This window comes from Ovis aries, chromosome 18 (assembly GCF_016772045.2).
Source record: "Ovis aries strain OAR_USU_Benz2616 breed Rambouillet chromosome 18, ARS-UI_Ramb_v3.0, whole genome shotgun sequence".
NCBI classification, from domain to species: Eukaryota; Metazoa; Chordata; class Mammalia; order Artiodactyla; family Bovidae; genus Ovis; species Ovis aries.
The window spans coordinates 24,873,236-24,888,249 of NC_056071.1; the positions used below are offsets into that span (position 1 = coordinate 24,873,236).

Consider the following 15,014-nt stretch of genomic DNA (forward strand, 5'->3'; position numbering starts at 1 on the left):
GAAGCCAGGAGGTGGACAGGGAGCCGACCGGGCCAGGCCTTGGCTAAGGACCCTGGATCCCACCCTGGACCGTAAGAGGGGCCAGAGAAGGCCCAGCCCCGCTGCCCTGCCCGCCTCTCAGTGGGAGAGAGCTGGGTGAGTAATGCTCTCTGTGTGGTTTGTGCATTACACAGAGAGCTGGACAGGGGGCTGGGGGAGCACACTAGAGTTTAAGGTGGGGGTAACGCCCCCTGTTGGGGCCACACTCTTCTCAGCTACGATTCCTCCCTCCTCCCTCTCCCAACAGGTGATGAAATTCTGGAACTCAATGGGGAGTCGATGGCTGGACTGACACATCAGGATGCTTTACAGAAGTTCAAGGTGACCGTTTGTTATCCCTCTACGGCCAAATGCTCAGGCCTCCAGACAAAGGAACCAAGCTCCCAACATCACCCTACTTCCTACAAACCTACACATTCTAACGGTGGGCTCCTTTGCATGGGGCACCCCGCTGACACCAATCTTGGCACAGTGCCCAAGGCCCCACTCAGGAAATCACAGTGTGGTCAGGACTGTTGTCAGAGGCCACGTCAACTATCTAAGGTTTATAGCACTGTTTCAAAACGTTCTGTGTGTTTCTGTTACAATCTGCTTTAAGTTCGGAAGACAGTCACTGAAAGATATTTTTTGAGTCTCCGACTAGTTAGTTCAAGACTGTCTTTGGCATATATATGTATATATGATGGAGAGGGAGGCCTGACGTGCTGCGATTCATGGGGTCACAAAGAGTCAGACACGACTCAGCAACTGAAATGAACTGAACTGAACTGAACCGATGTGGTATGTGCTCACACACGTGTTCAGTTGTGTCCAGCTCTTTGCGACCCCATGGACTGCAGCCTGCCAGGCTCCTCTGTCCATGGCATTTCCCAGGCAAGAATATTGGAGTAGGTCACCAATTCCTTCTCCAGGGGATTATCCCGACCCAGGGATTGAACCCATGTCTCTTGCATCTTCTGCGTTGGTAGGAGGATTCTTTACTCCGGAGCCACCTGGGAATGGGCTTCCATATAGCTCATCTGGTAAAGAATCTACCTGCAATGCAGGAGACCCCAGTTTGATTCCTGGGTCAGGAAGAGCCACTGGAGAAGGGAACAGCCACCCACTCCAGTATTCCGGCCTGAAGAATTCCATGGCCTGTATAGTCCATGGGGTCCCAGAGAGTCAGACGTGACTGAACAACAGGAGTCAGATGTGTCTGAACAACTAATCAATAGCATATGTATATATAGGTTTCCATATCACACACACACACACACACACACACACACACACTCTGCCACCTGTTCTTCAAAAACATGTTCTTCCACTCCTGTTATTCACAAAAACATAATAATAATAAATAAAAGGTCAGCCTTGCTCTGAGCTGCTGCTGGAAGCTGTGACCCTCTCTGTTTCAGCAAGCCAAAAAGGGGCTGCTCACCCTCACGGTCAGGACCCGCCTGACGGCCCCCCACTCCCTGGGCAGCCACCTGTCCCCCCCACTGTGCCGTTCCCTGAGCTCTAGCACCTGCGTCACCAAGGACTGCAGCTCCTTCATCCTGGACAGCCCCGAGGCGCCCACCAGCAGCACCAAGCCCAACGACAGGATCCTGGTGGAGGTGTCCCTGAAGAAAGGTAGGCAGGCATTGCCTCCCAGGGGCCTCACTGTTCTCCTCCACCCTCTGACTGGACCCCCACTTCTGAGCTGTCTCCCTGACTTTCCTAGGGGGAATCAGGCCAGGCTGTTGTCCTTAAGCAGATTTTTGTTGTTGGAGTATAGTTGCTTTATGGCTTCCCAAGTGGTTCAGATGGTAAAGAATCCACTTACCAATGTAGTAGACGTGAGTTTGGTCCCTGGGTCAGGAAGATCCCCTGGAAAAGACAATATCAACCCACTTGAGTATTCTTGCCTGGGAAATCCCATCTACAGTCCACGGGGTTGCAGAGTCAGACACGACCAAGGACCGAGCACACAGATGGTTGCTTTACAATACTGGGTTAGTTTCTGCTGTGCAGGAAAGCGAATCAGCTATAGTGAAGTGAAGTCGCTCAGTGTCCGACACTGAAGTGTCAGACTCTTTGCGATCCCATGGACTGTAGCCTACCAGGGTTCTCTGTCCATGGGATTTTCCAGGCAAGAGTACTGGAGTGGGTTGCCATTTCCTTCTCCAGGGTATCTTCCTGACCCAGGGATCAAACCCAGGTCTCCCGCATTGCAGGCAGACGGTTTAAGGGAGCCACAAGGGAAGCTATACATATACATATATCCCCTCTTTTTTGGATTTCCTAATCCAAATCATTTAAATCACCAGAGAACAATGAGTAGAGTTTCTGTGCTGTACAGTAGGTTCTCATTAGTTAGCTATTTTATACATAGTCATGTATATATGTCAATCCCAGTCTCCCAGTTCATTCCACCTCCCTTTCCCCCTTGGTACCCATATGATTGTTCTCTATGTCCGTGTCTTTGTTTATGATTTTCCAATGTTTTATGATTATTGTTTAGCCCCAGGGTCTAGGGCTCTATTTGTTAACAGAAACCCAGGACACAAGATCCAAATTCAGTCAATTCAGTCAGTGTGTTCTGGTACAGTGGTTCAAATAAAACAGAATGAAGCAAACATATGTCTCTCTCTCATGCATACACACACACACACAAACACACACACTCACACACACACACACACACACACACACACACACACACACACTCATGACCAGGAGTTACAGCTCTACGGTGAATCTGCTGGGAGCTTGGATAGGTCGCTTGCCCTCTCTGGGATCTTTTTCTTACTTGGGGCATAAAATTGAGATGCTCTCACACTCAGACATTTGAAGATCAACATCCAGTCCCTTCACCAGTCGGGGTGGATGCTGACAGTGATGGGCTCATCAGGCCCTCCCCGCCAGAGTGCAACCAGGCTGAGACCTGGAGGGTGAAGAGGAGGCAGCCGGCCCAGATTGTTGGGAGAGAGGGAAGGCCAGTGTTGCTGCAGCAAGGTGGGAAGGGTGAGAAGTGGTTTTGGAGCACTTCGTGGGGACAGAGAGAAAGAACCTGTAGGCCTTTGTAGTTTTCTTATTGTTGTTCAGTTGCTCAGTCATGTCTGACTCTTTGTGACCCCATGAACTGCAGCACGCCAGGTTTTCCTGTCCTTCACTATTTCCCGGAGTTTGCTCAAATTCATGTCCATTGAGTCACTGATGCCATCCAACCATCTCATCCTCTGTCACTCTCTTCTCTTCCTGACCTCAATATTTCCCAACATTAGAGTCTTTTCCAGTGAGTTGGCTCTTCGCATCAGGTGGCCACAGTATTTGGAGCTTCAGCTTCAGCATCAGTCCTTCAGTGAACATTCAGGATTGATTTCCTTAGAATTGACTGGTTTGATCTCTTTGACTGATGCTCTGCTAATTGCAGTTGGAAATCCTTCAGGGACTTCTGAGCACTCTCTCCATGACGAGCTATGTTCCAGCCGTACTGGCTGGCCTCCTTGTTGGCTCTCCCTCCTTCTTCCCTCCCTCCCATCTTCCCTCCTTCTTCCCTCCTTCCCTCCCTCCTTCCGTCCCTTCCTCCTTTCCTTTTCCCTTTTTCTTTCTCCCTCCCTGTCTTCCTGCTTTCTCGTTCCCTACTTGATCTCAGCATCTTCATCTGCCTTGGCCACTAGTTCTGACCCTCGAGCAGCCTGTTCACAGCGATGCTCTGCGACTGCATGGAGTGACTGCATTGATCAATAGGAGACATCAGCTAACCCAGCACAAGTCTGGGCCCCTGACAGACCAGGCACACCTGGTCTAGTGCAGTCACAAGCCCCTGCCTCCGCCCTGTTCTGCCTTCCAGAGGCTGGCGTCGGGCTGGGCATTGGACTGTGCAGCGTCCCCTATTTCCAGTGCATTTCCGGCATCTTCGTTCACACGCTGTCTCCAGGATCCGTGGCACATCTGGATGGTCGACTGCGGTATGTCCCGATTATGTTTTGGAAAAGATCTTAGGAAAGGAATTCCTTAGTGTGTCAGGAGATTGATCAGAAGATGAGATCTTTAGAATTGCTCCTCAAAGTGTGGTTCCTGGACATTGACAGCCAGGTGTAGTTCCAGCGGCATTGACATCCCTTGGGATTCCCTTGGACATGCAGAATTCCACAGCCCTCCCCGACTCACTGAATCAGAACCAGCATTTTAAGGAGATCCCGGGGAATTTGTATACATGTCATCATGTGAGAGATATTGTCTCGGAGAATGATGGCCAGAAACAGAAAACATAAAGTGAGCATACTTTAATTCAGATGTAACTGATGTTAATTGTATAGTGACATAAACAGGAGGTTCAAGGAGGTTTGCCTATGTAGTCTGTATGGGAAAAAAAACGCTTACTAAGCAAATCAGTAGTATTAACTCCGTTTCTTGGTAGTACAAACAAAAGATTTTTCAGCATTTCATGTATGTCTTTTTACAGATAACTTCTAAGAGAAGTAAAAATCTAAATTTTATTTTCAACAAGATATCTGAGTCTAATAATAATATTTTATTCCAGTTTAACTTGTTAGAATACTCAGTTCCACATTCATATATGGTTTATCTTCTCTCATCGAGCATATGATATATGCTGGTAGCTCAACAGTAAAGAATCTGCCTGCCAAGCAGGAGGTTTCTGGGTCAAGTTCAGTTCCTGGGTCAGGAAGATCCTCTAGGGAAGGAAATGGCAATCCACTCCAGTATTCTTACCTGGGGAATCCCATGGACAGAGGAGCCTGGTGGGCTACAGTCCATGGGGTCGCAAAGAGTCGGACATGACTTAGCTACTGTTTACATCAACTTATGCTATATATTTAAATGTATCCCAGATAATATATCTTCAGGTATACCTTCTCTACTGAGTTTGGGTTTTGCTAAATCAGCAGGGTTTGGCCATATTTTAATGGTTTTCCTATCACTATAGTATGTATAAGCTTGAATTAGTGATGGGTTTGCTGCTACCCTAGGCAGGAGGGTGACAGCTGATTGGCTGAGCTGCTGTGCTGTCACCCAGGACAGAGTGGCTCAGTCAGAGTGATGGCTTTAGTCCAAATCTCTTGAGATACTCTTCCCTCTTAGACTTCAGCTGAGTAGGGATTGCTTTGAAAACTTTCACTTTCCTTGGCATGAGGTGCTGTCTGGCGATGGCCTTCTTTTACAGCAATGAAAATGCGTGCCTTCTTAGCAAGGAGAAGGAGAAAAGGGAACCAACCAACTCTGCAATAGCAATGTAGAAGAAAGAAGCAGCCTACCACAGCAGCAGGAACCGTGAAATCAGTGTCAGGAGACCTAAATTTCAGTCCCAGCTCTGCTGATAACCAGCTAGGGCAGAGGATGGCAAATGAGGGCCCACCATCTTTTTTTTTTTTTTTTTAATAACATTTTATTGGAACAAAGCCATACTCATTCATTTACATATTCTCTAAGGCTGTTATTTTTATGCTATGACATTGGAGTTGCAGAGTTGCCATAAAGATTGTATGGTCTGCAAAGCCTAAAATATTTACTGCTGCTACTGCTAAGTCGCTCCAGTAATGTCTGACTCTGTGCGACCCCATGGACTGCAGCCTACCAGGCTCCTCCGTCCATGGGATTTTCCAGGCAAGAGTACTGGAGTGGGTTGCCATTTACTTCTCCAATACAGGAAATTGAAAAGTGAAAGTGAAGTCACTCAGTCGTGTCCGACCCTTAGCGACCCCATGGACTGCGGCCTACCAGGCTCCTCCGTCCATGGGATTTTCCAGGCAAGAGTACTGGAGTAGGGTAAATATTTACTATGTGGCAATTAACAGAAAAAGTTTTTAGTCCTTAAGTGAGGTCTTATTGAGATAATTTCACTCTCTCTGTCTCATTTTCCCCATGTGTGAAGCAAGGGAATTGGCTTGTACAAATCCCCTGTTTATTGAAGCAGCCTTATTTTATCTACCTCGTCTCCCTCCCATTTCCTGCCTGATAAGAATGAACTCCATGCAGGAACCTCAACCAGTGATTTCTTCTCTATCTTTTAGCACATCTCATTTGTTCATTCCCTTAAACATTCTGCGTATGAGAACACAGAAGGCCCAAGAGAGGACATGATCAGTTTACCTGTGGTTAATTGGATCCATTACACTGGTTAAACTACACCCTCCATCTCATTCGAGCTTAAGTTAGATAGAGAAGGGCAGAAAAAGGTTACAACCTGTGGTGAATGTTGCCCCATTCTGGGATGCACTGTCTCCCATTTTGTGGTCGTGCATGAAGGGGGTGTGTGATGAGCTGCTTTGGTCAGCAAGGTGAAGTTGGGGTCTCATCATGCACCCTAGGCAGAAGTGGGACCTTGGGGACTTGCACACGCCCTGTGAATGAGCTGCCTGACAGCTCCCTGTTGCTGCCTCTTACAGATGCGGCGACGAGCTGGTGGAGATCAACGACTCTCCCGTTCACTGCATGACGCTCAACGAAGTCTACGGCATCCTGAGTCACTGTAACCCGGGCCCCATCCCCATCATGGTTAGCCGCCATCCAGACCCACAGGTGACTCCCCCTGGGCCTCCTCTCCCTCCCAGGCCCACTCTCGCAGGACTCCCATGGGAACAAGAAGTGTTGAACATGCAGACGTTAACTGAGTTTGAACCGAGTGTCTATAGTAACAAGTTTCTGCAGCAGAAGTCCTATGACAAACTCCCAGACACTGAGGCACTTGGCATTAGCTCAGGAGGTCCTCATGGCTGTTACAGGCCTTAGGGCAGGAAGACATAGACCCAGAGTTTCTGTTAACAGATAGAAGAGATTCACTCATCCATGCATCCAGCGGGTCCCCACTATGTGACTCTCTGGAGCTGGGCACTGGGCACACAGGGAGAAGTCAGCGAGCTCATAGCACGCAGTCCTGCCTTCCAGATCCTTACAGTCCCACAAGACTGGCAGAGAAATCATTGCAATACAGCGTGGTCAGTACTGTGAGAACACAGGCACACAGAAGGGAAAGTTAGATAAAAGCAGAATGTACCAGAAGTTAGTTTTCTCCAGGCAAAGACTTTGTGGAAGGTCATTCCAGGCAGCAGGGACACAGAGTTAAGTTGCGGAGTCATGAAGGCACCTGCCATGGAAGGAGGGAGGGGTAGGTTCTTGGGACTGGGGGGCAGAGATGGGAGCAGAGGGTTGAGAATGCAGTTTGGTGAGGCATTGGGGTCACATGCCAAGGGCTTTCCACAGGACGCTAAGTGTTTGCATTCTGTGGGTGGTGACGAGCTAGGGGAGTCTGAAGCTCTAGCTGTAACATGGTCAGAATTTTCTTTTTACGCTTTGATTGCTCTGCAGAGGACAGGATGGAGTAGGTGGAGTTGGAGTTTTTAGTAGGAAGGAAACAGATGATGAGGCCTGAATTAAACAGCAGATGTGGGAGGAGAATAGAGCAGAAGGGGCAGCAGGAGGCAACTTGGGAAGAATCAACAAAATCTGTTGGTTGGGGACTTCCCTGGCAGTCCAGTGGTTAAGACTCCACACTTTCAATGCAGGGGGTGCAGTTTCAATCCCTGGTCGAGGAACTAAGATCCCACATGCCTTATGGTATGGACAAAAATAAACAAATAAATAAATGAAATAGACTAGCAACAAGGATTTAAGAAATCATCTTCAATTCTAAGATGTTAGAGAAAAAAAGAGAGAGAGATGTATTGGCTGATTAGGTTTGGGAAAGGAGAGAGGAAAGCCTAGGAGGACTGGAGTATTTTTAGATTGGAAGATGGAGCAAAGGCAATACCACAGCCAGAACAGAGAACTGGAGAAGGGAGTGGACTTGGGAGGAAGGAGAATCGTTGAGACAGTCCAAGCTCAGAGTTGGAAAAGAATTTCCAGACACAGAGCATTTCAGAAGGGAGTGAGTTTATTAAGAACAAAGAGCAGAGGTAATGTGGGCAATTAGAGCACAGCAGGCCAACCTCCAAGCAGACATGGCAGACCAGAGAGAGCCTACAGTTTCCGTGAGTTAATAGCCAATTTTTATAGCCTCAAGACAAAGAAAATTCCTGTTGGATGGTTGGTGTTAGGTGATTGGTTGGGGTGCTATTGGGTGTTTACTGGAGTTGGCATCTTTGCCTAATTGGGAGTCAGGAAGCTTGTTAGTGATGATCAGGAGGCTTTTGGCAAAGCCAAAAGGACTCAGTCAGCTTCAGAGGTGACCTTGGTTCTGGGCTCCACTTCTGAGGAGGCCTAACACCTGTGACCTTAGGGCAGAACTCAACAAGAATGATCTCAGCTGGGGACTGGTGAGATGGAGGCACTGTGGGATGTTTAGTGAGACAGGCCAGCAGGCAGTTACCTTTAAGGCTGATAATGGCTGGCTTTAGAAAAGGCAGAGGAACCAGAGATCAAATTGCCAACATCCACTGGATCATCGAAAAAGCTAGATAATTCCAGAAAAACATCTACTTCTGCTTTATTGACTATGACAAAGTCTTTAACTGTGTGGATAACAACACACTGTGGAAAATCCTTAAAGAGGTGGGAATACCAGACCATCTTACCTGCCTCCTGAGAAATCTGTATGCAGGTCAAGAAGCAACAGTTAGAACTAGATATGGAGCAATGGACTGGTTCCAAATTGGGAAAGGAGTACGTCAAGCACTATTGTCACCCTGCTTACTTAACTTCTATGCAGAGGACATCATTCAAAATGCTAGGCTGGATGAAGCACAAGCTAGAATCAAGATTGCTGGAAGAAATATCAATAACCTCAGATATGCAGATCACTCCACCCTTATGGCAGAAAGCGAAGAGGAGGAAAGTGAAAGAGGAGAGTGAAAAAGTTGGCTTAAAACTTAACATTCAAAAAACGAAGATCATGGCATCCAGTCTCATCAGTTCATGGCAAATAAAGGAGAAACAATGGAAACAGTGAGAAACTTTATTTTCTTGGGCTCCAAAATCACTGCAGATGGTGACTGCAGCCATGAAATTAAAAGACGCTTGCTCCTTGGAAGAAAAGCTATGACCAACCTAGATAGCATGTTAAAAAGCAGAGACATTACTTTGCCGACAAAGGTCCATCTAGTCAAAGCTATGGTTTTTCCAGTAGCCGTGTTTGGATGTGAGAGTTGGACTATAAAGAAAACTGAGTGCTGAAGAATTCATGCTTTTGAACTGTGGTGCTGAGGAAGACTCTTGAGACTCTCTTGGACTGCAAAGAGATAAAACCAGTCAATCCTAAAGGAAATCAGTCCTGAATATTCATTAGAAAGACTGATGTTGAAGCTGAAGCTCCAATACTTTGTCCATCTTATGGGAAGAACTGACTCACTGGAAAAGATCCCTATGCTGGAAACGATTAAAGGCAGGAGAAGGGGATGACAGAGGATGAGATGGTTGGATGACATGACCGACTCCCAGCAGAAATAGGATAGAGAAGGGGATGGTGGGTAAGATCTACACAGGCCCGTGTGGCAGGGTTCAAACACAGCTTTGCTTAGTTAGTGAGCACTGACAGTACGTATGCTGGAGGAAATATTTATGTATTATTTGGCTGCTGCTGCTGCTAAGTCGCTTCAGTCATGTCCAACTCTGTGCAACCCCATAGATGGTAGCCCACCAGGCTCCCCCTGGGATTCTCCAGGCAAGAATACTGGAGTGGGTTGCCAGTTTCTTCTCCAATGCATGAAAGTGAAAAGTGAAAGTGAAGTCGCTCAGTTGTGTCCGATCCTTAGCGACCCTATGGCTGCACTGGGTCTTTTTTTTTTTTTAACTTTTTATTTTTACTTTATTTTACTTTATAATACTGTATTGGTTTTGCCATACATTGACATGAATCCACCACGGGTGTACATGCGTTCCCAAACATGAACTGCCCTCCCACCTCCCTCCCCACAACATCCCTCTGGGTCATCCCCGTGCACCAGCCCCAAGCATGCTGTATCCTGCATCGGACATAGACTGGTGATTCGATTCTTACATGATAGTATACATGTTTCAATGCCATTCTCCCAAATCATCCCACCCTCTCCCTCTCCCTCTGAGTCCAAAAGTCCACTATACACATCTGTGTCTTTTTTGTTGTCTTGCATACAGGGTCATCATTGCCATCTTTCTAAATTCCATATATATGTGTTAGTATACTGTATTGGTGTTTTTCTTTCTGGCTTACTTCACTCTGTATAATCGGCTCCAGTTTCATCCATCTCATCAGAACTGATTCAAATGTATTCTTTTTAATGGCTGAGTAATACTCCATTGTGTATATGTACCACAGCTTTCTTATCCATTCATCTGCTGATGGACATCTAGGTTGTTTCCATGTCCTGGCTATTATAAACAGTGCTGCGATGAACATTGGGGTACATGTGTCTCTTTCACTTCTGGTTTCCTCGGTGTGTATGCCCAGCAGTGGGATTGCTGGGTCATATGGCAGTTCTATTTGCAATTTTTTAGGGAATCTCCACACTGTTTTCCATAGTGGTTATACTAGTTTGCATTCCCACCAACAGTGTAGGAGGGTTCCCTTTTCTCCACACCCTCTCCAGCATTTATTGCTTTCAGATTTTTGGATCGCAGACATTCTGACAGCCAGTTTTGTGGTTTTGATTTGCATTTCTCTAATGATGAGTGATGTTGAGCATCTTTTCATGTGTTTGTTAGCCATCCGTATGTCTTCTTTGGAGAAATGTCTATTTAGTTCTTTGGACCATTTTTTGATTGGGTCGTTTATTTTTCTGGAATTGAGTTGTATAAGTTGCTTGTATATTTTTGAGATTAGTTGTTTGTCAGTTGTTTCATTTGCTATTATTTTCTCCCATTTAGAAGGCTGTCTTTTCACCTTGCTTATATTTTCCTTTGTTGTGCAGAAGCTTTTAATTTTAATTAGATCCCATTTGTTTATTTTTGCTTTTATTTCCAGAATTCTGGGAGGTGGATCATAGAGGATCCTGCTGTGATTTATGTCGGAGAATGTTTTGCCTATGTTCTCCTCTAGGAGTTTTATAGTTTCTGGTCTTACATTTAGATCTTTAATCCATTTTGAGTCCTAACACTGCACTGGGTCTTAATTGCTGCATGCAGGATCTTCTATCTTTGTTTCGGCAGGCAGACTCTTAGTTGTGAGTGAAATCTAGTTCCCCAATGAGGGATGGAACCTTGCCGTGGGAACACAGAGTCTTAGCCCCTGGGCCACCAGGAAGTCCCCAGTCTTAGCCATTTTGAAGCATGGAGTTCAGTGGCGTGATGGACATTCACATTGTTTTGCAGCCATGACCATCAGCCATTCCCAGGACTCTTCATCTTGCCAAAGGGACACTCTCTGCCCCTTAAACAGCCCTCCTTCTCCCCTCCGGAGAAGACTCGTCTCACTTTCTGTCTCCCACTGCGTCCCAGACTTCCCTCTGTTTGCTCTCTGATTTTGACAACTCTGCATACCTCGTCTAAGTGGGGTCGCATGTGACTGGGCGCTTTCACGCAGCATGGTGTCCATCAGGCTCGCCTGTGCTATGGACTATGTCAGCATTTCCTTCCTTTTGAAGGCTGAATAAGACTCCATTGTATATCTAGAGGCCATATTTTGCACGTCCCTTCATTTGTTGATGGACACTTGAGTGGCTCCCATCTTTTGGCTGTTGTGAATCCTGTCGCTATGAACCTGGGTGTGCAAATATCTGTTCGAGTCCCTGCTTTCCATTCCATGTGGGTAATATACAGGAGTAGAATTGCTGGCTCACATGGTAATTCTATTTTTAATTTTTTGAGGAACCGCCATACTGTTTTCCATCTTGGCTCTCTCATTTTACATTCACACCAGCAATGCACCAGTGTTTCAGTTTCTCCATATCCTTACCAACACTTGTCACTTTTCTGTCTATTTATTTTAATGACTTAATTTTTAGTTTTGGCTGCACTGGGCCTTTGTTGCTGTTCAAGGGCTACTCTCTAGTTGCAGTGCACAGGCTTCTCTTATTGCAGAGGATGGGCTCTAAGGTGTGCGGGCTTCAGCAGTTGTGGCCCATGGGCTTAGTTGCCCTGAGGCAGCTGGGACCATCCCAGTCCAGGGAGTGAACCTGTGTCCCCTGAATTCGCAGGCTGATTCCTAACCACTGGACCACCTAGCCATCCTCATGGGTGTGAAGTGATAGCTCATCGTGTTTTTGGGTTTTTTTTAAAGATTTTTTTGATATGGGCCATTTTTAAAATCTTTATTGAATTTGTTACAATACTGCTTTCATTTTTTGTTTTGGTTTTTGGCCTCGAGGCATGTGGGATCTTAGCTCCCGTACCAGGGATAGCACCTCTACCCTCTGCTTTAGAAGGGGAAGTCCTAACCACTGGACCACCAGAGAAGTTCTCTCTTGGTTTTGATCTGCATTTCCTTAATGATTACTAATGTTGAACATCCTTTCACAGGCTTGTTGGCCATTTGTCTGTCTTCTTCGGAAAATATCTATTCAAATCCTATGCCCATTTTTACTTGGATGGTTTGATTGTTCTTGCTGTTGAGTTGTAGGAATCTGATTTGCCTAAGTCTTCTCCCATTCTGTGAGTCCCATTTCACTCTACTGATTTTGCCCTTTGTTGATTGATACATGGAATATTTTCTTTTTTTTTTTTTTGCTTAAATATAGCTACATCTTTATTATTTTAAGGGGATGAGTAATACTTAGGGAAAAAATCAAAGAAGAAAGAAAGCCTTAGTATGATTATGTGAAACAAGTAGAATTAGTCTTAAAGGTTAACTTACTGGTGATTTGATAATTCTTAAAGTAATGATGGACTTTTGGACTCAGAGGGAGAGGGAGAGGGTGGGATGATTTGGGAGAATGGCATTGTAACATGTACACTATCATGTAAGAATCGAATCGCCAGTCTATGTCCGACGATGATGCTTGGGGCTGGTGCACGGTGATGACCCAGAGAGATGTTATGGGGAGGGAGGTGGGAGGGGGGGTTCATGTTTGGGAATGCATGTACACCTGTGGTGGATTCATGTCAATGTGTGGCAAAACCAATATAAATTTTTTTAAAAAAGGAAAAAAAAAGATATCGGAATATTTTCATTTTGATGTTATCCGATTTGTCTCTTTTTCTTTCTTTTTATCTTTTTCTTTTTTGTCATCCAATTGTATCTATATTTTCTGTCCCATTTATCTCATAGTTCTTTGTTATGCAGAATATTTTCATTTTGAGATTGTCCAATTTATCTGTTTTTTTTTCCTTTTGTTGCTTGTGCTTTTGGTGTCCAAAAAGTTCTTTTTAAAAACCCTCTGATTTTACTGTGAAGTAGGTTCTATTGTTGTCACTGTTTTGCAGGAAAAAAATTGAGGGTTAGAAGCTTAAGTTCCTTGTGTGAGTGTGTGGTTAGAAAATGAGGGCACTGGGACTTGCACATGAGTCTGTTTGCTCCAGAACTCATACTTTTAACTATTACTCAAAGGTGATTAATTGCCTGTGGCGATAAGATGGCTAGGGTTACAGTTATGACATCATTGTTGTTGGTAATAAAGGTGATGATGATGTCACAGCAGCATTAAGTGTGGAAGAACTCCCCAGAGGTAAACTCTAAAATGGTAACTCTGCCCGGTTTGGCAGCAAGTAGTGGAGAAAAGGTTAGGGAGTTCAGAGAGGCCACCTTGAGAATCCCGTTATTGACACAGTTTGGACTTTGTCCATAAGATACTAGGGAACCACTGATGCCCAGGGTGTTTCTGGGAATGTCAGCTCTTTGTAGAGTGGGTGTGAATGAAAGACAGCAAAATCCAGGGGCCCAGCTAGGGAACTGGTACAGGACTCAGAACCTGATGCAGAACTTCCCACTATTTGCTTGAGGAGGTGATGTATATTTTCCAGGTCTCTGAACAGCAGCTCAAAGAAGCTGTGGCCCAGGCTGTGGAGAACGTCAAGTTTGGAAAGGAGCGGCACCAGTGGAGTCTAGAAGGTAAGGAGACGGTGAACTTGCATCTGCAGCATGTTTGTCTTCTTAGAAAGCTTTGAGTCTAGCCACCAACTCACTCTCTACCTCAGGAACATAGTAGTCATCACAGATGAGCCTGGTTCATAGACAAGGATTGAAAGCTAACAGTCCACCAGCTAAACTGGGGTCCCATTATGCTTTGTTTCGGAGGCACGAGAGTTTAAAATTGTCTGAATTTGAATAGTTTTAAATCCACCAACTTTCTCTAGTTCTTTACAGTCCTCACCATTCCCTGTTATCTTATTTTACCAGGTTGCCTGTCTCACCTCTCTCCCTATAGGCCTTTGAGATTTCAACCACTAGCCCATGCTAATAGGTTCCTTAGAAAGAATAATATCTATTAATAAAGTTTCTGACATGTATTGAGTTCTAATCTTGTTAGGCATGCTATTTAATACACTATTTCCCTGAATCTTCCCATATAATTTTTATGCATATTTTTGGGAAAATGTGGGGTCCTGAGAGGCTCCCTTATCCCAGATCAGCCACTGAGAGGCTCCCTTACCCCAGATCAGCCACAGAGTACACAGATAATCTGGAGTAGGAACCAGGCCGGCCAACTCCAATGTACAGCTGGTGGGCATTGGCCAAGTTTCGTGGAATGTCCATATTATAGAATAATGTGCAGGCTTTAGCACTGATATTCACAAGGATGTTACACAGTCTGGAAAGTGTCCAGATAAAAGGACAGGATCCAGAATTTTATTTCAGTGGTGTTCTTCCATTTCCACCCACTCGACATGCATCTATGCTCAAAGGAGGAGGACAGAGAAAAAAAGTTTGACAGCGGTTATCTCTGATAGGCTGAGGGTGAATTTTTGCTTTCATTTCTTCCTTTTTGCAGCTGACTTTAAACAAAGATACATTTTTATTTTATGATCAGGAAAAAGCAAAAGAAAAGCTTTTTCTCTAAAGACGATTTGAATTATGAGCTTGATCGGCCTTGGCTCTGTACTGAGGTCTGAGATGCTCGCCTGTGGGGCTCCCCTGTTGCTCCTGGACTTGCAGAATGGCTGACATTTGAGCGACAGCCTGGGCCTCGGTCTGCTCCCAC

At 45.5% G+C, this 15,014-nt stretch overlaps 1 protein-coding gene across 4 annotated transcripts in view; it reads left to right on the forward strand.

The window, feature by feature from the left end:
- IL16 (interleukin 16) overlaps nucleotides 1–15,014 on the forward strand; it is a 129,815-nt gene that overhangs the window by 88,265 nt on the left and 26,536 nt on the right. For all 4 annotated transcript variants that reach the window (XM_042235151.2, XM_042235150.2, XM_027957135.2 and 1 more), the window contains exons 7-11: nucleotides 287–360; nucleotides 1,440–1,656; nucleotides 3,860–3,977; nucleotides 6,417–6,549; nucleotides 13,837–13,924. In XM_042235151.2, the coding sequence (XP_042091085.2) occupies nucleotides 287–360; nucleotides 1,440–1,656; nucleotides 3,860–3,977; nucleotides 6,417–6,549; nucleotides 13,837–13,924 (630 nt within the window). The remainder of the gene's footprint in view (nucleotides 1–286; nucleotides 361–1,439; nucleotides 1,657–3,859; nucleotides 3,978–6,416; nucleotides 6,550–13,836; nucleotides 13,925–15,014) is intronic.